The sequence below is a fragment of the Hemiscyllium ocellatum genome, chromosome 17 (genome assembly GCF_020745735.1).
Source record: "Hemiscyllium ocellatum isolate sHemOce1 chromosome 17, sHemOce1.pat.X.cur, whole genome shotgun sequence".
Classification (NCBI taxonomy): Eukaryota; Metazoa; Chordata; class Chondrichthyes; order Orectolobiformes; family Hemiscylliidae; genus Hemiscyllium; species Hemiscyllium ocellatum.
The window spans coordinates 56,319,053-56,342,461 of record NC_083417.1 but is presented as its reverse complement, the minus strand read 5'-3'; the positions used below and the strand labels follow the sequence as shown (position 1 = coordinate 56,342,461).

Sequence of the window (23,409 nt, the reverse complement as noted above, 5' to 3'; positions counted from 1 at the left end):
AAGTGAGAACCTTATATCCTTACATTTTTTTCTCTCGGGGAATTTTGTACAGGACAAAGAAGGAACCCAGACAGGAGGAAGAAAGGAATGAACTCAGCCTTTTTGTTTCTGTAGGGCCCTTTGCTCCATCAGTATCTCCCATCAGTAAGGATCTGGTAGTATTTCCTTCCATAAGTGAGCAATGATTCTGTGAAAAATGCCGACTCCTTTTGTAAGATTTTATGCTTTTTTTTAATAAACTTTCCTTAAACTATTGAATGATTTATAACAGCTGTGATTTGACATTAACCAAACACACTGAACAACAAATTCTGTTCATTGTCACGAGTAACGGATTGATCCTGAAATCTGAGCAGGCCAAGGGATCGTGCTTCCTGTAAATTGAGCCCAGTCCAAACTTGGTCTTGGCTAATTCATTTTACTTTAAATCTTAACCAAAAAAAAATTTGTACTCCCCTAAAATTTGAAGGGTAGGAATGGGCTATTTTTCGAATTAAAACTGTACGGTTAGGTTTCCATGGCCACAAGCCACTTTGCAATCTTGTAATCTGACAATAAATCACACAGAAGCACATCACATGGCATCCTTCAGGTAAAAGTCATCCAAGGGGGCTCTATTCTTCTGCTCTCATACTCCTCTCTCATTTCTTTATGATGGCAACACTACTGAGTCCAGAACTAGAGGGCATAGGATTAGGGTGAGAGGGGAAAGATATAAGAGACCTAAGGGGCAACTTTTACATGCAGAGGGTGGTACATGTATGGAATGAGCTGCCAGAGGAAGTGGTGGAGGCAACATCTGGATGGGTATATGAATAGGAAGGGTTTGGAGGGATATGGGTCGGGTGCTGGTAGGTGGGACTAGATCAGGTTGGGATATCTGGTCGACATGGACGGGTTGGACCGAAAGGTCTAGGTTTCCATGCTGTACATCTCTATGACTCCACATAAGCACATGGGCATCACTGGTATGGCTAGCATTTATTGCCAATTCCTAGTTGATTTGAGAAGATGATGATGAGCCATTCTATTGTTCTTATAGCAGCTACACAATATTCAGGTTCCTCAGAGGCTATTGTGGGGACTACACATCCCTATTTATAGCCAATGTAAAAATAAAGGAAGACATTACATACTTTATTAATCAAAGGTACTTTTTACTGAGGAAGAGGGGAATTTGTGTGGTTTCTTGGCACATGCTGTAGCAGTTTAATGTGAGCTCTAATAAACTTGCTAATTAAAGAAAACAGCCAAGCAAAGCTTTTAGGGAGTTAATGAAATGGGTATATTGCCCTTAATTTGCAGATTTTTATTAAATTAATTTCAAACTTTCGAACTCTTCTGGGGAGATTTTAATTTTGCTTTCTCTGGGTTACAAGTTTTGGAACCCAGCCACATATAACACCTTTACCTTGTAGGTTAAATAACAATGTGTAAATGAACATGTAAAGAAATTTGTACTAAAACTACCTTTGTCCACATTCATGTGGGTATGTCCATTGTGACCCTGGGAATGAGTTTCTATGACTGATGGTAATAGATAAATTCAGCTCTAATCTCCTGGTTTCCTTTTGCTACAGGTGTAGAAGGCATTGTGCAAGCTTACACTGCCTGTCTACCCCACATTCGATTTTATGGACCTACCAACTTTTCACCAATAATCAATCACGTGGCACGATTTGCCAGCCAAGCCATCCCACAGAAAGTAGCAGCGGTAAGTGGAAAGCATCTGTAAAAGCCTTAAGATAACAGCACTTTTTGAGCTTACAGTTAATGCAGATCCATTACTGCTGCAGTATGTGTGGTGAAGGAGCCTCTGAGAGCCCATAATTGTTGTTCGGAGCACATTAAGCTCCATAATGAGCCTTATGATGGATATATGGAGCAGTTTTATTGTTGTATTGCAGGGGTAATTGGGTGTGGAGTAGAACTGACCAGGAAAATAGGGATTTCCTTACTCATGTCAGTTAACTAGTAGTCGACGCAGTAATATATCAGTCAACAGCAGTCATTTCCGTTCATGTATTTGTCAAGAGTAAAGAAATCCCCCAAGGTAATTAAGTGGGAATAATTTTGAATGTAAAGGCTTAGGGTATAAAATGAAGCAAGTGTTGTAGAACTTACACACTGCTGCAGTGGGAGTTTTGGTCTCATTACAGACAGGATATGTGACTAGGCTTGGCTGTGAACACCCTATTGTTGGATTACATCCAGATACTTGTTCAAAGCTCGGGAATAGATGAGATGATTTTGGTGAAATACAGGAGGGCCCTGGTACTCAAGCCAGATGATCAATTGCTTGAGGAAAATTGTTTAATTTTATAGGAATCATCTCTCAATCCAAGCTTTCTCCTGAATATGACTTACGGGCATCGAGAGGAAACTGTACTCCACACCTTACTCCACTTCTCAGAGGAAAGCAATGCCAGTAACACTGATTTTAAAAGGAAGTGGATATTTATTTGAAAATGAACCTTTTGCTTGGCACTGGGGACAAAGCAGCACATTGCAACTGATTTATAGCTCAGACCCATTGGGCTGAATGGCCATTTTCCATGCTCTGTGATTGTATAACGTTTATTTAGTCATAGTCAAAGAGATGTACAACACAGAAACAAACCCTTTGGTCCAACCCGTCCATGCCTACCAGATATCCCATCCTAATCCAGTCCCACCTGCCAGCACTTGGCCCATATCCTTCCTATTCATAGACCCATCCAGATGTCTTTTAAATGCTGCAATTGTACCAGCCTCCACCACATCCTCTGGCAGCTCATTCCACACATGTACCACCCTCTGCATGAAAAAGTTGGCCGTTAGGTCTCTTTTATATCTATCCCCTCTCACCCTAAATATATGCCCTCTAGCTCTGGATTCCCCCACCCTAGTGAAAAGACTTTGTCTATTTATCCTATCCATGCCCCTCATGATTTTATAAACATCTATAAGATCACCCCTCAGCCTCTGACAGTTTTTATTGAGAATGTAGCAGAAATGCAGTTTGAGCCAAATGGATGAATAGCCTAAGTTGTGTCCATCCATGGAATCAGCAATTTGATAAGCAGAGTATCTCCTAATCGATATCTGTAAGAAAGACACCCTTAACCCTTGAACTGCTTCTAGCAGGTACGGGCTCTTAACAGAGTAGACTATTTCTCCTTCCTTCAATCACCCCCCTCCCTCTCTCCTGTACCACCGTTAGTAATAAGTCCTACGTAGGAGCCCTGAGTTACTGCAGGAGCTGCTGTGTGGTTAGAGCTATTATTTTCCCAGGTGTAGCTGCCTCCAGTATACAGAAGCTCACATGTTTTTGCCCTTGTGGGAGTGGTGTTAACTGCATGACCTAGTCTGGAACATTAGCAGCTGAGCTCGACTGAACACGTATTCAGAAAGGAACTCAAACTAGAGAGCATATGGAAAATTACTTCATGCCCAAAAACCTTTTCATTTTGCAATAATTAAGTGATGCTCAGGATGCATGAGCGGCTAGTCAAATGGATAATGAAGCAACTGCCTTTAACTATGTGTGAAACCCCTGTATGGACCAGAGGAATGAATAGAAATTTTCCCATGTTCCCGATTGATTCCGGAGTGTTTATTACCAGTTGAAAGCTCTGGGGTGTTTTAAGGTTGCAGCTTTAAAATGTTGATTGTTTATCAATTTTTTTTCGATTTGAAAGATTTCCTCACATCCCACCGTGTTGCAAAATTCCTGCCCACTGGAACTTTACTATAAGATGTATCAGGAAATAATTGCATGGGAGGGGACCAGGATCAACTGGCAGATGAGATTCTTATCCCTCACTTAACTGCATTTTGAAATGGGCTGTTGTATCAAACAGGTACAGGTTATGGGTCATTAAGATCTAAGAATACCTTATCAAGCCAACCAGCAATGGACAATAAATGTTGACCTCACTAATGATTTTCTGAGGTGGAGAATTTTTTTTATAATCCAAAGAGAAACTGTATTTTTAATCATAGGAACTTATTTTCCTTTATTCCCGTTTCATCCTGTGCAAAAGATATTTGTGCCTGGACCTTTCTTTCTACTTGAGATTTTCAATCCCCTTCTTTTTAAATACATCTCTATTCCTCTGAAAATATCCAGAATGAATAGGACTCTTTGTCACAGATTTACTAATGCACTCTGAAGTGGCACTGTATCACCGTATAGCGAATTTATCAATGACTGTACTTGTGTGATTGATGCTCCATTAGTGTGACTGGAAGCTGAGAGATAATGCAGTCTTCCAGACTTTTTTGTGTTATCAGATAAGGCTGTAACTTATTATTCGCTAATGGGACATTGATGTCACTGGCTAACCAGCTTCTATTGCCTATTGCTAGTTGCCCTTGAGAAAGTAGTGGTGAACTTCCTTCTTGAATTGTTGCAGTCCTTGTGCTCGAGGTAGATCCATGATGCTATTTGGGAAAGAACTCCTGGATTGTGACCCCCAATGACAGTGAAGAGACAGTGATATATTTCCAAGTCTGGATGGTAAGTGGCTTGGAGGGGAACTTGGAGGGATGATGTTCCCTCATATCTGCTGCCCTAGTCCTTTTGGATGGAAGTGGTCATGGATTTGGAAGGTGCTGCCTAAGGATCTTGGCAAATTTCCACAGTGCATTTTGTAGATAGTACACACTGCTGCTACTGAGCATCGGTGGTGGAGGGAGTGGATATTTGTGGATGTGGTGCCAATCAAGTGGGCTGCTTGGTCCTGGATGGTATCAAGCTTCTTGAGTGTTGTTGGAGCTTCACCCTTACCATCACACACTTGACTTGTGCGTTGTGGTGGACAGGCTTTGGGGAGTCAGGAGGTGAGTTACTCAATGCATGATTCCTCACCTATGATGTATCATTTCTCACGAGGGGAACTGAATACAAAAGTCAGGAGATTGTGCTTCAGTTATAGAGGGTAATGTTGGGCGAACATCTGGATATCGTGCACCGCATTGGTCACATTATTTAAGGAACGATGGAAATGGGTTTCAGGCAGATCAGAGAAGAATTACTGGACCAATACCGGGATGGTTGTGGGGGTGGCCCTCATGAGGAAATATTGGACAGGTTAGGCTTGTGTCTACTGGAGGTCAGGATCTAAGAGGCAACTTGATTGAAACATATAACATCCTGGGGAAACCTGACAGGGTGGATATGGAATCTGTTGTGGAAGAATCTTGAAATAGGAGTCCCTGTTTAAAAATTAGGGGTTTCCCATTTAAAACAGAGTTGAGACAATAACAGTTCTCAGAGAGGGTTCTAAGTCTTTGGACCCCTCTTCCTGAAAAAGGCAGTAGTTGCAGAGTCATAAGTTCATAAGATATAGGAGCAGAATTAGGCCATTCGGCCCATCAAGTCTTCTCCGCCATTTGATCATGGCTGATATGCTCCTCACTCCTATTTTCCTGCCTTCTCTATATATCCCTTCAAACCATTACCAATTAAAAATCTGTCTAACTCCTCCTTAAAATTACTCACTGTCCCAGCATCCACCACACTCTGAGATAGCAAATTGCACAGATTCACAACCCTTTGGGAGAAGGAGTTTCTCCTCAGCTCTGTTTTATGTTTGCTACCCGTTATCCTAAGACGATGATTTCTCGTCTTAGAATGCTCCACTAGAGGAGGCATTTGCTCCAAGTCTATTTTATCCACACCTTTTATCATCTTGAATACCTCAATTTGATCTCCTCTCGTTCTTCTAAATTCCAGAGAGTATAGCCTAAACTGTTTAATCTCTCTTCATATGACAAATCCCTCATCTCTGGGATCAATCTAGTAAACCTCCTCTGAACTGTCCCCAATGTCACTATATCTTTCCTCAAATAAGGGGACCAAAACTGCACACATTTCTCCAGATGCGGTTTCACCAATACTTTGTATAGTTCCAACAGTACTTACTTACCTTTATATTCTATTTCTTTAGCTATGAAAGCCAACATTCCATTCCCACTCTTTATTATCTATTTACTAGCTGCATGCTAGTTTTCAGTGACTCATGAACGAGGACGGCCCAGATCCCTCTGCACCAGAGCACGCCAAAGTCTCTCCGCATTTAGATAATAGATCGCCTTCCCATTTTGTTGACCCAAATGCATGATTTCACACTTATCCATGTCAAACTCCATCTGCCACATTTTGGCTCACTCTCCTAACTGATCTATATCCATTTGTAAGGTACTCATTTCCTCATTGCAGTTTACCATCCTGCCTATTTTTGTGTCATCCACAAATTTGGCTATAGAGCCTTATATCCCTGTATCCAAGTCATTAATGTTGATTGTAAATAGCTGGGGTCCAAGGAACAAACCCTGTGACACCCCACTAGTTACATCTTGCCGTCCAAAAAAAACATTTATCCCTACTCTCTATCTTCTATCAGTCAATCTTCTATCCAGGCTAATAAATTACCCCTAATCCATATGATTCAACCTTATGAATTAACTTTTTGTGTGGTACCTTATTAAAGTCCAGATATATTACATTTACAGGATCCCTGTTATCCATTTTGCTTGTTACACCTTTGAAGAACTCTAGCAAATTAGTCAAACATGATTTGCTCTTCATAAAGCCATGCTGACTCTGAGGGATAGTGTTTTGACTTTCCAAATGTCTGGTTATTGCTTCCTTGATAATTGATTCTAACACTTCTCCAACAACAGATGTTAAACTAACTGGTCTGTAATTTCCCACATTTTGCCTCCCACCCTTTTTGAATGAGGGCATTATATTAGCCATTTTCCAATCCACTGGAACCTTTCCTGTGTTCAGGGAATTTTGGAATATTGTAACAAATGGATCTACTATCTCCGCTGCTAGTTCCTTTGCTATCCTAAGATGTAGGCCATCAGGCCTAGGAGACTTGGCTGTCCTCAATCCTAATAGTTTGCTGAGTACCATTTCCCTATTAATGTTGATTGTTCTAAGTTCTACCTTATCTGTTGCCTCTGATTTGCCTATTCCAATCGGAATGGTACTATTGTCCACCACCATGAAAACTGAGGCAAAGTATTGATTCAGCATCTCTGCCATTTCAATGTTCCCCACTATACTCTGCAGTTTCATCTTCCAAGAGACCAACATTCACATTAATGAGCCTTTTCCCTCTTATGTAGCTATCGAAGCTTTTGCTCTCCTTTCTCATACTTTGTGCTAGTTTTCTTTCGTAATTTGCCTTAGATCTTTTTATTATGTTTCTAGTATCCTTTGTTTATGTTTGAAAGTTTCCCGAGCTTCCAGCCTGCCAATGGCTTTTGCAATATGGTATACCTTAGTTTTAGACTTTATATTGTCCTTGACCTCCTTGTTTGACCATGGATATTTTTTATCCTCCATTACCATCTCACCTCCTCGCTGGGATATATTGTAGAAGTGATGAATTGAGTAGCTCCTTAAGCATCTGCCGCTGCTCATCCTCTGTCTTACCCTTTAGCCTTTCTGCCCGATCTACCCACACCAAATCTCATGCCTATATCATTTCCTTTGTTTAATTCCAGAACACTAATGTGGGACTCCACTTTCTCACCCCCAAACTGAACATTGAGTTCTAACATTCTGTGGTCACTAGTCCCTAGAGGATCCTTAAACTATGATGTCGTTAACTAATCTCTCCTCATTACACAATACCAAATCCAGAGTAGCCTGCTCCCTGGTTGGTTCCACAACATACTGATCCAATAAGCAATCTCTAATACATTCAATGAACTGTGCCTCTATGCTACCCTTGTCAATTGGATTCTTCCAAACTATGTTCATTTTAAAATTACCTATGATTATTGATGATCCTTTCTTGCAAGCCTCTAATGTTTCCTGAGGAATGAGGAAAGTGTGTCCAGCAGGCTAAGATAAAAGGTAGGGAGGAGGAACTTGGGGGAGGGGCATTGGAAATGCGATAGGTGGAAGGAGGGCACGGTGAGGGTGATCGGCCGGAGTGGGGGTGGGGGCGGAGAGGTCAGGAAGAAGATTGCAGGTTAGGAAGGTGGTGCTGAGTTCGAGGGATTTGACTGAGACAAGGTGGGGGGAGGGGAAATGAGGAAACTGGAGAAATCTGAGTTCATCCCTTGTGGTTGGAGGGTTCCCAGGCAGAAGATGAGGCGCTCCTCCTCCAGCCGTTGTGATGCTATGGTCTGGTGATGGAGGGGTCCAAGGACAGGCCGCCTACTTGCAGAACGTTTCAGAGAACACCTCTGGGACACCCGGACCAACCAATCCAACCACCCCGTGGCTCAACACTTCAACTCCCCCTCCCACTCCACCAAGGACATGCAGGTCCTTGGACTCCTCCATCGCCAGACCATAGCAACACGATGGTTGGAGGAAGATCGCCTCATCTTCCGCCTAGGAACCCTCCAACCACAAAGGATGAACTCAGATTTCTCCAGTTTCCTCATTTCCCCTCCCCCCACCTTGTCTCAGTCAAATCCCTCGAACTCAGCACCGCCCTCCTAACCTGCAATCTTCTTCCTGACCTCTCCGCCCCCACCCCACTCCGGCCTATCACCCTCACCTTGACCTCCTTCCACCTATCGCATTTCCAACGCCCCTCCCCCATGTCCCTCCTCCCTACCTTTTACTTAGCCTGCTGGACACACTTTCCTCATTCCTGAAGAAGGACTCATGCCCGAAACATTGATTCCCCTGCTCCTTGGATGCTGCCTGACCTGCTGCGCTTTTCCAGCAACACATTTTCAGCTCTGATCTCCAACATCTGCAGTCCTCACTTTCTTCTAATGTTTCCTGGTTTATACTGTGCCCACTAGGGAGCAGCTGTTTGGGGACTTATATTATTACTTCCTCCCTTTGCTATTGCTTATTTCTACCCAGACTGATTCCACATCTTGATCTCTGGTGCTTACATCATTTCTCATTACAGCACAGATCCCTTTCTTCACCAGCAAAGCTGCACCACCTGCTTTTCCTTTCAGTCTATCCTTCTGCAATGCTGAGTACCGCTGAATATTCAGTTCCCAGACCTGGTCTCCCTGTAACCATGTCCCAGTGATCATGGCCCGAAACGTCGAATTTCCTGTTCCTTGGATGCTGCCTAACCTGCTGTGCTTTAACCAGCAACACATTTTCAGCCCAGTGATCACTACCAAATCGTACCCTTTTGTTTCTATTTGCACTATTACCTCATTAATTTTCCAATGCTTTGTGCATTTATATAAAAAGCTTGTGAATTTGTTCCACTGTTAAATTTCCCTACTTCATTATAATTCCTTGGTGCATGAAGATATTCACTTGTTCTGTCTTTCACCTTTATTATCTGGTAGCCATCTGCCACATCGCTAACCTGTACTCCTACCTCCTCCTTTAAGTTAGGTTTACTCATTTCCCATATAAGTGAACCCTCATCCACCCCTCTCCCTCCCATTTTGTTTAACGCCCTTGTAATGTGATTCGCTAGGACTCTGCTCCCAGTACAGTTCAGATGAAGATCAGAACAGGTCCCTTCTTCCCAGTGCCAGTGCCCCATGAATTCAAAACTCTATTTCTCCCACACCAATCTTTAAGTCCTTGAACATTATTAAGGTAGAGGTAAATAAATTCTTACTAGCAAGGGGCTGAAAAACCAATCGGGGCAGACAAGACTGAGATTTTAAGATTGCAGTCAGTACAGCTGTCAGCTTAATGGGTAGTAGACTGGGCCTGAAGGGCTGAAAGGCCTACTCCTGCTATTAATACAGTGCTGTCAATATCACAGACCTCTTCCAGAGTGGTCCCAGTGAAGTATTCTTTTACTACCTTGGAGCCTATGCTTTCTTGTCCTGTTGCCCAGCTTTAGTTGAAGAGATTTTCTGACTGCATCTTTAACCTTTGCATCCCTGACAACAGCTCACGGCTGGTTATTTTTGAGACTAGGGAGTCCCCTTTTCCCCATAAGTCAGGCCGTTGGTCTTGGTAATCAAGGACATGGCTCTTTACATTGTCCTGATCTTGAGAATTACCATCCAGTTACCTGCATGTATTAGACAATACAGTGGGACAGGACTGGCTTCAGTTCTATTGACATACAACCACACATCGATACAGTCGTCCACCGCCACTCAATAACTGGGCTCGTAACTGCAGACAACAGACGCTTAATGTCAAAACAAATCACAAGACAATCCATGAGGAGAAATGTTAGGCAAACCAAGGAAGGAAAAATTAAAAGACACAACTAAAGGGTCAAAGAGACTGGGTAAAATAGCCGAGAACTGCCAGCGACAAGCTGCTGCCCTGCAAAATATATTTATGCTGTTGATCTTTTTGCATTAATTCTAAAATGTAATTGAATGCACAGCAGAAAGACGAGATCAGCCTAAATATAGTTTACTCATATCCTGCAGGCATTTTGTCCAATATTATTTGCACGATGCTCTTTTGATGTGAAGCTCAGTGTGAGAGTTAATCAAATCAACCAAGTCAAAGGTCAAAGGCTCTTATCATGTTAAAAATTCTCGGCCAGTTATGGAAATATCAGTCTTTGTTGCAGAGAGCAGTATTCTTCACTGGAACCCAATTAAAAGCATTTGAGTGAAGCATCTGAACATTTTTAATGAGCAATTAAATGCAGGCAAGTATTGTAACTTCACATAGGAGAATTGGATAAATTATACTTGTGGTGTTTGATTTAAACCTCATTAAGGAGCAGCCTAAATCTGACGAGATGTGGACTTTTTAACAGGACACGACGAACTGTCTTAAGGAGGATATTCTCTGGCAATTGTGTTATCCCAAAGTGCTTCACAGCCAATGTACTATTTATAAAGTACTATTCAGGAGGCAAGCAGCAGCCATTTTGTGGTAATATACAGGGCAGGCTGTTTTGACATTGCTGAGAGAATGGTGTGCCACAGGAACGCAACTGCCACCAACGAGAATGCTTTCAGCTCATTGTCAATCACCTCCTCCTCGCCCTGCAAACCTCCTTCCTATGCCCTTATCCTCTTTGTCCGCCCTCCTCATCCACCCTCCCCCTCAACCCCACTTTCTCTTCCGAATTGTTACGTCTCTGCAGTGCCTAGGTATGTTATGTTGGAAAATTAAGTCATGACATCTTTTGCAGAACTGTGCACCTGTATGTGAGGTATATTCCTCTCTAACAACTCGCCCCCATTACAGAGGGGAGTTGCGCAGATGGGAAAACCTGTACAGCAGTTGGAAAGAAACAGAAAAGCTTTAGTGCTGACGGAATCTGTGCCTTAGAAATTTGTCTGTTTTGAGGCCAATCATAACAGACACCAGAAACTGAAAAAAGGAAGTGGAAAACTGAAACCGATTTTCTCAGTTTCTAAGGAAACTGAGTTTGGAAACTGAAATTTCTGGGAGGACTGTCATTGGTTGGGGCTATAAAAAAGGGCACTCTGCCATCCAAGCTCAGCATTAGCAGTTCCTGAGCACACTTGTGCAGTACAGGCAGACACAGGCTAAATCCTGAAGTAGGGAGTAATTTCCTATCCCTGTTTTTTGCTGCTTTGAAGTAACATTGGTGGGACCGACACCATCTACACCAAGTTCAGGGGTTTCTGCAGATGGTTGCCCTTTCTGGTGAATGCCATACCTGTGGAACTCAGTTTGAGTGTTGATAGGGGATTGTTAGCTCCTAAAGGGCGAGGAGCTGAAAATATTGCAAGGAAGACTGAATTTAAGAACTTTGTGATTGAGCTTAACAACGTATGTGCTGTGCAGTGTGCTGAGCTAAGTGGCTCAGTGGTTAGCCTCACAGCACCAGGGTCCCAGGTTTGATTCCAGCCTCGGGTGACTGTCTGTGTGGAGTTTGCACATTCTCCCCATGTCTGCGTGGGTTTCCTCCAGGTGCTCCAGTTTCCACCCACAGTCCAAAGATGTGTAGGTTAGGTGAATTGGCTATGTTAAATTGCCCATAGTGTTAGGTGCATTAGTCAGAGAGGGGGGTGGGTTGCTCTTTGGAGGGTCGGTGTGGATTGGTTGGGCTGAAGGGTCTGTTTCCACACTGTAGAGAATCTAATTTAAATCCACAAGCATCTACTCCCTCCATCATCGATGCTCAGTAGCATCAGTGTGTATTAGGTGCATTAGTCAGAGGGAAATGGGTCTTGGTGGGTTACTCTCCAGAGGGTCATTGCGGACTGTTTGGGCCGAAGGGCCTGTTTCCACACTGTAGGCAATCTAATCTAATCTAATTCGGAAGATCCATCTTAGTTGTCTTTGCTGCTCAGTACGTAATTTATGGCACATAATTGACTGCAATTTGCCTCTTCAATCATGTTTAACATGCAAATTCTGGATGTTTTAGAGTATTTACGACAGTGTTTTGTGAATGCTTTATTTGACTTTTTTGCTAAATATTTTACAGTCTTAAACCATGGAATTTTGTGGCCTCATTCATTGTTTTATTAAAATAACTGGGATTTGGTCTCTATAAGATGATAACAATAGTCACCTAGAATTGACTGGGATTTTAAGACTGCCCCTTTCGGTTTTGGAAACCCAGTTATCAGGGGCCTCCAGTACGTTGAAGGCAATAGAATATTTCATTTTGTCGTGGGAAGTGGCAGCTAAATTAATAGCCTGTTTGAGTTCAGGTGATGGTACAAAGAGTCTGAAATGTCACCACAGACAATCTATTTGATATTCCAAGGAAAAGATTTGCTTTGTTCAATAAAAAGAAGATAAAGAGTCTGCAGTTATATCACACATTACATGGTTTCAAGTTATCCCAAAGTGCTTCACAGCCAATGTACTATTTATAAAGTACTATTCAGGAGGCAAGCAGCAGCCATTTTGTAAACAAAAGCAAGTGCAATTGGATCCAAGATGTTACTTCAGGAAATCTTTTCAACTCAAGTTTAAACCATCAAGTGGAAAAGAAACTGAGGATCTCCTTGCATGTGACATTTATTCAGCTTCATAGTGTTGGAGAATCAATATCAACTTTATCGACAGGCTGTGCTTTTTGATTTTTTAATGCGACTTTCGTTAGCAGTGTTAGCCTGCAGATCGATGGTAGTGATCTAAAACTGACAGTTTATGAGGATAGAGATATATGCATGTATGTATAATTAATAAGCCTTGTGAATTGTACATTCAGTATATATTTCATAACTGACATTGGGGTTAAAATATGTATATAAGGCAAAATTCCATGAGAAACCTTCTTTATCACTCCAGGTAGTTTGTAGATTTTTACTTTGTGTTAGTTTATAACATATTAATGATGGATTTCCAAACATGTACACTACTGCATAACTGAGCCTTTGAAGAGCTCTTGTCTAAGGGCAGATTTGTCAGTGTGCTTTTAACGGGTCTGCCCAATATCGTACAACACCGGAACTTAGTAAATGCTGACTTTGAAAAATACACTCAGATGTTATAATAACCCTGAAATGAGTCTTTTGAAAGCTGTGAGAGGTTGGACTCTGTGATAAGGGAATTTAAATGGTTCAACTGCTAGCTAAGGGCTTTTCAATATGAATGCTATGCCCAGCCCGCAGCACTCACATGATATCACCCCCATTAATTGCAATCCTATATAAGGCAAGCAATATCATTTAATGAAGGAGGGAGCTCCAGGAAACTGTGGAGCTGGCGGTTTCACATCAGTAATGGGAAACAGTACCAACAACTTATCTAGTGCCTTTTTACTGGAATTAATCATCACAAGGCACTTCAGAGGAAGATTGTGAAACCGTATGTAAATTTGGGTCACACAAGACGCTATTAGGTCAGGTGAACAAAAGCTTGCACTAAGGGTTAGGTTTTAAGGAATGTCGTTGAAAAAGGAAAGCAAGCAGACTGGGGTCAGGAGGGAACACTGAAGTTTGGAGACCAGGATACTGGCTGAAGCAATTGTACATCAGAACATATAAGAGGATTGGAGAAAAAGACAGCTCAGAGAGTTATGGGGTTGACGGAGATTACAGAGCTAGGAAGGCATTGGGAAATAAGGATGAGAATTTTAACATCAAGTGGTTACCTAACCAGGAAGCTGGAAATGACTGGAATGAACCATTAGGGAACACAGGGACTGAACATTTACAAAGTGGCTGCCTAATTGAGTTGTATGTTGTGAGGTGATCGCTAACAATGTGGACACCTGTGGATGTCATTTATATGGACTCCTAAAAGGCATTTGAGAATGTTGTACAGAAGATTTTAATGACAAACGTCTGAGGAAGTGGGAATTGGAGGTAGCCTGGTGACAGGGCTTGGTAATTGGTTGGGAGTTAGAAGTTAGAGAGTTGGGTTCAAGGGACTCAGTACAAATTGGAGGAATGTAACCAATGATGATTGCCCAGGCATCTGTACTGTTCCTTCAGTTTTTCACCATCTACATTAATAACTTAGATAAAGGAGTAAAGCTGTGTATCAAACTTATAACTGCCACTAAAGCCAGAACGAACAGCAAGCTATAGAGATGGTGGCAGGAAGTTATATGGAGATAAATATAGATCAGACAAGTATAACATATTGCAAAGGAAGGAGGTAGGAACAGCATCAAAATGGCTGAAGGGTAAAAGAAAGGATATTGGGACAATTTAGGTTCACCTTAGACACGACTAATCATTGATATTGATGTTAATTGTTCTCCTTATCTGCAAGGCAACAGTGAAACAAATGGAATAGTGAACTCTAAACATGATGCGGCCGTGCTGAATCTTTATAGTGGCCTGGACAGGCTCACCTTGAACTTTATTCTCATCACCAACTGGGAGACCTCGGAGTCCTGGAGATGCTTGGAAGGTGGACATCAAGGGCATTTTCAGCCTAGGCAGGAGACATATAAAAAGATGCATATCAGTGGCAGCGGAAAAGATTAACCTAGAGAGTTGTTTTGAGATAAACCCAGACAGTAAGGCAAGGAGACAGAGGAGCAAGCTGTGGCATGTTGAGGAATGATGTTAAGGAAGCATTTCTCCATGTGATTAAAACATGAAATGCCCTCCAGATCAGTGCAGCAGAAACAGAAACTCTGGAAGCATTCTGGAGGGAGCTGGAGATAGTAATGAGGACACCACTGTGTTTTGATACAAGAAGGAGCTGGGAGTTGGGGTGGTGCTGACTGGTCTGCTGCTTAATGCCATGACCAAGAGAATTCAGCTGCAAATGCAACACCCACACTCTTGAATAGAAATAACCCTGTGACTCATTATTACAGTCTCTCTTTCCTCTTCCCTTTGATGTCAGTAACAAGACATTGCTGCTCCTTCCCGCTCCCCTGCCCCCAGCCAACTTCTGTTGTCGTTGTAGTTTGCTGACATTCCTGGAGGGGGTGCTGTTGCTGCTCAGGCTGCTCTGGCTGAAGTGTGTAGCCAGTAATGTTGATGCGTATTTCTTCAGGGGTACATTACACTGATCAGCCAATCCTCTGTAACATAGCATGGCTCACTTTGCCAAACAGTATGCAGTTAAGATCAGACCTGCTCACAGGTCCAAGGGTAGTAGAATTTCTTTGAAAAGACAAGTCATTTCTTCTTATGCATCTAAAAATACTCCAGGAAGAGAATATGTAAGAACAAAAAGAACAAAGAAAATTTACAGAGGAGAAAGTGAGGTCTGCAGATGCTGGAGATCAGAGCTAAAAATGTGTTGCTGGAAAAGCGCAGCAGGTCAGGCAGCATCCAAGGAACAGGAGATTCGACATTTCAGGCAAAAGCCCTTCATCAGGAATACAGCTGTATTCCTGATGAAGGGCTTTTGCCCGAAACGTCGATTTTCCTGCTCCTCGGATGCTGCCTGAACTGCTGTGCTTTTCCAGCACCACTCTAATCTAGACTCTGGTTTCCAGCATCTGCAGTCATTGTTTTTATCTCTATCCACCCTGTCTATACCCTTCATGATTTTGTAAACCTTAATCAGGTCCCCCCTCAATCTCCTTTTTTCTAATGAAAATAAACCTAACCTACTCAACCTCTCTACATAGCCAGTAAGGTTTCCAAACCCACTCTTCCTCATGATGTGTGTGGCCCTTGAGATTTCGGGAGAATATTTAATCATGACCTCAGTCCTGTTCTGTCTCCCTCCCTCAGCACATCACCCACTGCCCACTCCTCTCTCCCCAAGCACACCGCTCACTGCCCAATACTCTCCCCCCAGCACTCCACTCACTCCCCACTCCTCTCCCCACCAGCACATCACTCACTCCCCACTCCTCTCTCACCCAGCACACCACTCATTCCCCACTCCTTTCCCCAGCCCTCCACTCACTCCCCACTCCTCCCTCCCCACTCCTCTCTCCCCCAGCACACCACTCACTCCCCACTCTTCTCCCCCCAGCACATCACTCACTCCCTACTCCTCTCCCCCAGCACATCACTGTCTCCCCACTCCTCTCCCCCCAGCACAATGCTCATTCCCCACTTCCCTCTCCCCCAACACCACTCACTTCCCACTCCCCTCTCCCCCAGCACACTGTTCACTCTCCACTCCCCACTCCTCTCTCGCCCAGCACTCCACTCACTCCCCATTCCTCTCCCCAGCACACCACTCACTGCCCACTCCTCTCTCCCCTAGCACTCCATTCACTCCCCACTCCTCTCTCCCCCCAGCACACCACTCATTCCCCACTCCTTTCCCCCAGCCCTCCACTCACTCCCCACTCCTCCCTCCCCACTCCTCTCTCCCCCAGCACACCACTCACTCCCTACTCCTCTCCCCCAGCACATCACTGTCTCCCCACTCCTCTCCCCCCAGCACAATGCTCATTCCCCACTCCCCTCTCCCCCAACACCACTCACTTCCCACTCCCCTCTCCCCCAGCACACTGCTCACTCTCCACTCCCCACTCCTCTCTCCCCCAGCACACCACTCACTCCCCACTCCTTCTCCCCCAGCACCCCACTAAATCTCCACTCCTCTCTCCCTCAGCACACCACTCACTGCCCACTCCTCTCTCCCCCAACACCACTCACTCCCCACTCTTCTCTCCCCTAGCACACCGCTCACTCCCCACTCCTCTCCCCCTAGCCCTCCACTCACTCCCCACTCCTCTCTCCCCACTCCTCTCCCCCCAGCACACCACTCACTCCCTACTCCTCTCCCCCAGCACATCACTGTCTCCCCACTCCTTCTCCCCCAGCACCCCACTCATTCTCCCCCAGCACCCCACTCATTCCCCACTCCTCTCTCCCCACTCCTCTCCCCCCAGCACACCACTCACTCCCTACTCCTCTCCCCCAGCACATCACTGTCTCCCCACTCCTTCTCCCCCAGCACCCCACTCATTCTCCCCCAGCACCCCACTCATTCCCCACTCCTCTCTCCCCCAACACCACTCACTCCCTACCCCTGTCTCCCCAAGCACTCTATTCACTCCCCACTCCTCTCTCCCCCAACACTCCGCTCACTCCCCAATCCTCTCTCCCCTAGCACACCACTCACTCCTCACTGCTCTCTCCCCCAGCACACCAGTCACTCCCCACTCCCCTCTCCCCCAGCACACCACCCACTGCCCACTCCTCTGTCCCCTTACACACCGCTCACTCCCCACTCCTTCTCCCTTCTCCCACTCCCCTCTGCTGACATATCCTCTCCTCACTCTCCTCTCCCCACACCCTTCTCCCAGCACTCCCCTTTCCAAACTCCTCTCCCCACCTTCCTCCCCTCACCGCCCACTTCCTTCATTGCCCCTTCCCTTCTCCTCTTTTATCTCGCCCTCCAAACACACAAATCCTCTCTCTCCCTGCCCCCCATCCCCTCCCCTCTACACTCTTTGCTGTCCCCCTCTCAACTCTCCTCTCTGTCCCCTCACCTGCTCCTCACTCCCCTCTCCTCACCGCACCCCCCCGGTCTATTCACCCTCAATCACCCCACCCAAATGACCCTTTGCAACACACCCTCAGCACTCCATGCCCTGGTCCCACCAGCCTCCCTCTGTAACCTACTGTAATATTGGATAATATGTTCTGATTTGGAGCTATTTTAATGTACACGCATGCAACATGCAAGAAAAACTGATGTCAGCTGTCAAAGTCAAACCTGTCCGCAGTCCAGTCATCCTGCACACAGGACCCCTGCTGAGGATGGTCAGTGCAGAAGATCATGCGGTTCCCACTCTCATTTTTGGGCTGAGTTCACTAATTCCATCAGGACTGGCTACAAATTGCCTGTGACTCAGGTCCGATGGCGAAATAGCAGCCACACTCTCCCTCCCTGGGGTTAGAGAAACCAGGGGCTCATGAATCAGGACTGCTGACCTCAATCATTGCCAAGAGATCTGTTTTTGGAACAAACCCATATTGCTAATGTGGGTGGGGATTGGTGGCAGTGTGGGTCCCATCGGATGAGTAGCAGATAACAATGGGACTACAACCAACTGAGAGATAAGAATAAAGAGAATTAGCAATAAGGAAGGCTGAGAGAATCCCCAATAATATGCAGAAGAGATTCTGGAAGCCACTTGTCCCCCTGTTTACACCTTGAAGCCCTTGGTAAATTTCTTGCAATTTTCAATGATGATGCCACTGTAAAGCACCTTCAAACATAGTGATGCTATGGAAATGAAATGTGTTGTTGCACAGTGTTTAAATCTGGCTCTACACATTTGCCTCTACACTTCCTGACTGACCTATGCTGTCAGAGGTTTCCCAAGCGAGTGGGATGCACTCCCCTCAGGAGTAGGTAATTGCAGAGAATGTCCAATCCGGAAATGGGCCATTTGATCCAACAAGATAGTGGCGGTCCACATGAGTTTGCACCTGAATTGCAAGCCTGTTGTGTGGCATTGTATCGAATGCCCTTTCAGAAATCTGTGTTTACCACATCAATGGATCTCCCCTCATCAACCGTGTCTCTTACCTCTTCAAAATCTCCAACAAGTTAGTGACACACAATTTTCCATCAACAAATCCATACCGACTCTTCCAAGCAATCCACATTTTTCCACACGATCATTAGACCATAAGACCTTGGAGCAAAATTAGGCCATTCAGTCTAATTCTACACTCATTCTAAAGCTACGCCATTCGATCATGGCTGATAAATTTCTCAACTCCATTCTCTTGCCTTCTCCCAATAACCCTTGATCCCCTCACCAGTCAAGAACCTTATCTATCTCTGTCTTAAATACTAAATGACTTGGTCTCCACAATTTTTTGCAGCAATGAGTTCCTCTGGCTGAAGAGATTCCTCCTTATCTCAGTTCTAAAGGACCATCACATCACTCTGAGGCTGTGCCCTCAGGTCTTAGTCTCTCCTCTGAGTGGAAACATCTTCTCCACATCCATTCTGTCTGGGCCTCACGGTATTCTATAAGTTTCATTCAGATCCACTCCCAATCTTTGAAACTCCCTCTGGTACGGACCTAGAGTCCTTAGCCACTCTTCATGTGACAAGCCCTTCATCCCTGGCGTCATTCTTTGTAAACCATTGTGTGACTATTAATTCTATCCCAAGTTACTGTTTCCAGAACTTGCCCCACCACCAAAGTTAAACTGACTGGTCCGTAATTGCTGAATTTATCCCTCCACCCTTCTTCTGTAGACAAGGATGTAACGTGTGCAACACTACAGTCTTCCATCACCAGCCCTGACTATTAAGACCAGTGTCGCTGCAATTTTCACTCTCACCTCCTTCATTATCTTTAGACGCATCTTATCCACTCCCAGTTCCTTGTCAACATTAGTACTGACAGCTTATCCTCTATTTTTATCAATTTTTGTGTCTGAGTTTCCTCACCCTCATCATGGCCTGGGCAGTACCTGCTTCATAGGCAAAGACAGATGCAAAATATTAATTTATCGCCTCAGCCTTGCCTCTCCTTTCTTAGAATAAATCGTCTTGTTTGGTTCCTACTTGGCTTTACTCCTCCTTTTGCCACCTTTTCACTGTTGATGTACTCATAGAAGACTCTGGGATTTCTTTTTAAGTTAACTGCTCGGCTGACTGTCATAATTCTGATTTTCGTAACGTATGGGGAATATTTTTCACTCAGTGGGTAGTGGGTTTCTGGAAGTCACTGCCTGGAAGAGAGTACAGTCACAAACCTGTCATAGCATTTCTGAAGTATGTAGATGTACACTTGTGAAGCCAAGGTCTACAAGGCTATGGCCCAAGCTCTAGGAAATGGGATTAAAATACTTTATGTTTCTGGCTGGCATGGATATGATGGGCCAAAGAGCCTTTTTCTGTGCTGTTGATTTTTATGACTAATTCCTTGTTGCTTCCTGTTTTTGCAATTTAATCTAATCTTATCAACATACCCCTCTGTTCCTTTCTCCTTCTCTTTATCCAGTTTCTCTTTAAACATAGAATCCCTTCAGTGTGGAAGCAGACTATTCAGCCCATTGGGTCCAGCATCCAACCCAGACCTACCACCCCCCCTACTCTATCCCTGTACCCCTACATTTCTCATGGTTCATCCACCTAGCTTGCACACCTTCGGACTGTGGGAGGAAACCGGAGCACCCAGAGGTAACTCACGCAGACACAGGGAGAACGTGCAAACCCCACACAGACAGTCGTCCGAGGCTGGAATCAAACCTGAGTCCCTGGCGCTGTGAGGCAGTAGTGCCAACCACTGAGCCCCACTGTGCCATCCATATTTTTGGCATTCGCTTCCTGATACACCCATGGCAATGAGCTCCATATTCTCACCACTCTCTGGTTAATAAACCGCTTCGTAATTGCCTGTCAGAACTGAGTGAACCTTGGCTACTTCAATCTTCCTGCTACCTGATTAACAATCATATTAGCTACAGGGCCATGTTTCACCAACTAGCACTTTTCTTTGAGGCAATGATGCATGATTTCTTGGCAGAAAAAATAAAATGTGAAAGAGGGGTCAAATAAAGATTTAGTTCACTGGTGAGTCACAAATGTTCAGAGTTGAATTCAGTGTTCAATTACAGCTGGTGCCTGGCATTAATACTGTTGCAAAGCTCTTGTGACAATATTGTGCTTAGAGCTTTAACTACAAAGACCCATTTGCCAGTTAATGATTTGGCACAAACGCACCAACATGAAATCCCTGCAGGACAATGTGATTAATCTGATTGTGATTAATGACTGTGGAAAGGTCGCTTTGATTTCCTCTCTGGACCTGTCAATTACTCTGTTTACTCAAGATATCAGATTCAATCCCAACTCATTGATCTAAACAGAGTCTTCGTTGGCATTTACTTAATATCACCTCCCTAGGGCGCAAATCTGGTCAATGGACAAATCATTTTGAAGGGGGTGTCAGAATGCACATGCAAAATCAAATTTGCATATTTTCAAGTCAGAGTCAACTTGACCTGAATCACAGATGGCCTTTGATGAATGAGCTGTTCAAACTAATTAGTCCCGAGTTATGGACATTTCCCACTGCTGAGGCTTGGAGAAGCATAGTGAAAGGAAAAACGTGCCTTTACATAGAGCCTGTTGTGGTCTCAGGATATTTCAAAATACCTTACAACCAATCACGTACGTGGGAAGTGTAGTCACGGTTGCAGCATAAGAGACACAGGTAGCCAATCAGCCAACAGGCAAGCTCCCACTCACCACAACATGACAATGACCAGCAAATGTTATTGTGGTGAAAGCAAAATATTATGGATGCTGGACATCTGAAATAAAAAGAGAAGGTGCTGGAGAAGCTCAGCAGCATCAGTGGATAGAGAAGCAGTGTTAGTTCTGAATCAGTTCTGAAGAAGAATCAAATCAGACTCAAAACCGTAACTCTATTTCTCATCACAGACATTGTCAGGCCTGTTGAGTTTCTCCAATGTCCTTATGGTGTTGATTGAGAGAGTAATGGTTGCCAGAACACCAGTGGGAGCTCTCTTGTTCATCTTCAGAATAGTGCTACGGGGTTGTTTACATGGCCAATAGCACCTCAGATAGCGGAGCACTCTGTTAGTACTGCAGTCCCAGCCTTGATTGTGGGTTGAATTTGATGGGTCTCCTTCACAGACAGGACAAGACGGGGCTGGACTCACAAGTTAGGGCACCACGCCATCACTGATGTACCCACTGTCGGTCCACCCTTCCCCCATCCAAGTCTGTACAGACAAGGTGGGAAGCAATGGTGAGTTGCCGGCCCATGGCCTTGAGTGGACAATTAATGCTTTGAATCCTCCTATATACATAGTGAAATGCAGAATCTACAGAGAAGCTCTTGGCTAATGGATCATGTCATTCTCTTGTGAATATAGTTCTGTCAGGAGGCTGTTTATTTGGATATCTTCTCATGTTCATTGGTTTAAGATGTGAGGAATTCATATTTAGCTATCTCTATGTGTACAATATCAAGGTAGATCAACCATGAGTTGGAGGATAAGGGGGAAATACCAGATCCAATGATTGCAGTTCCTTATATAACTGTCATGAGATTAGATTAGATTCCCTACAGTATGGAAACAGGCCCTTCAGCCCAACAAGTCCACACCGACCCTCTGAAGAGTAGGGGTTACTCTTTGGAGTAACCCACCCAGACCCATTCCCCTACAAATGCACCTAACCCTATGGACAATGTTACACAGCCAATTCACCTAACCTGCACATCTTTGGATTGTGGAAACCTACGCAGACACGGAGAGAATGTGCAAACTCCACACAGACAGTCATCCAAGGAGGAATCGAACCCAGGACCCTGGCAGTGCAAGGCAGCAGTGCTAACCATTGAGCCACTGTGCCACCCCAGTTAGGTGGCGTGCTTGTTCCTAAGTATTGGTAGAAAAAGACTTGCCTTTAAGTAATGTCAGATCACATCGTAAAGTGCTTCACTTGTAATTAATTTACTTTTGAAGTGCGACAATGTAAGAAAATAAGGTAGCCGTTCTCTACACAGCATGAACATATGAACAGCAACAAGGTTAACGTGGTTTTACTGGTCGTTTTGAAGGACAAGTATTGGGGAGAGCCAGAAAGCCAGAGAACTCTTCAAGTAGTCCTGTAGGATTCTTGAGGCTCTTATCTGCACAGGCAGACAAAGGTTAGGCGTACATTCGATTTTGTTTTCTATTTTGGTCCAGTCCTGTGAAGTCAACTATTTTTTTTGTTTTCTACGAGTGTTGGGATATAGTGAAGAACTAGGTGAATGCTATGTGCTATTTACTGGGTTTTAAAGAAGACATACATTGTAGTGTTTAATGTTTACGCAAAGAAGTTGCAATGTCAGTTCCAGTTGGAAGGTATGCTAAATGTTTAAAAGGATTGGCAATGACTAGCTCCAGAAAAAGCTTGCCAACAGCCCTTTGATAGTACTGATTGCTACATTTTAAGGCTGGATCTGTCATGATATAACATGAGTAAAACATTTGACAAACAAAATAATATATACTTGAGAATATACCACAACTATTATTGTTGCTATTAAATTCATGTTAAAACACTTGCAAAATTGCTCTTTAAACAAGTGGCATATATCCCTCGGCTCATGATTGTTCTGAAAAATGTAATATTTGCAAAAAATAATGCAAGAGGTGCAGCTCCTATTTAAAAGCATGTTTAGAAAATGA

The 23,409-nt window shown here is 44.0% G+C and overlaps 1 protein-coding gene across 1 annotated transcript in view; it reads left to right on the top strand.

The window, feature by feature from the left end:
* The window catches only part of cpne2 (copine II), a 261,372-nt gene that overhangs the window by 202,071 nt on the left and 35,892 nt on the right, over positions 1–23,409 (top strand). The window contains exon 14 of the mRNA XM_060837772.1: positions 1,581–1,714. Within this exon, the coding sequence (XP_060693755.1) occupies positions 1,581–1,714 (134 nt within the window). The remainder of the gene's footprint in view (positions 1–1,580; positions 1,715–23,409) is intronic.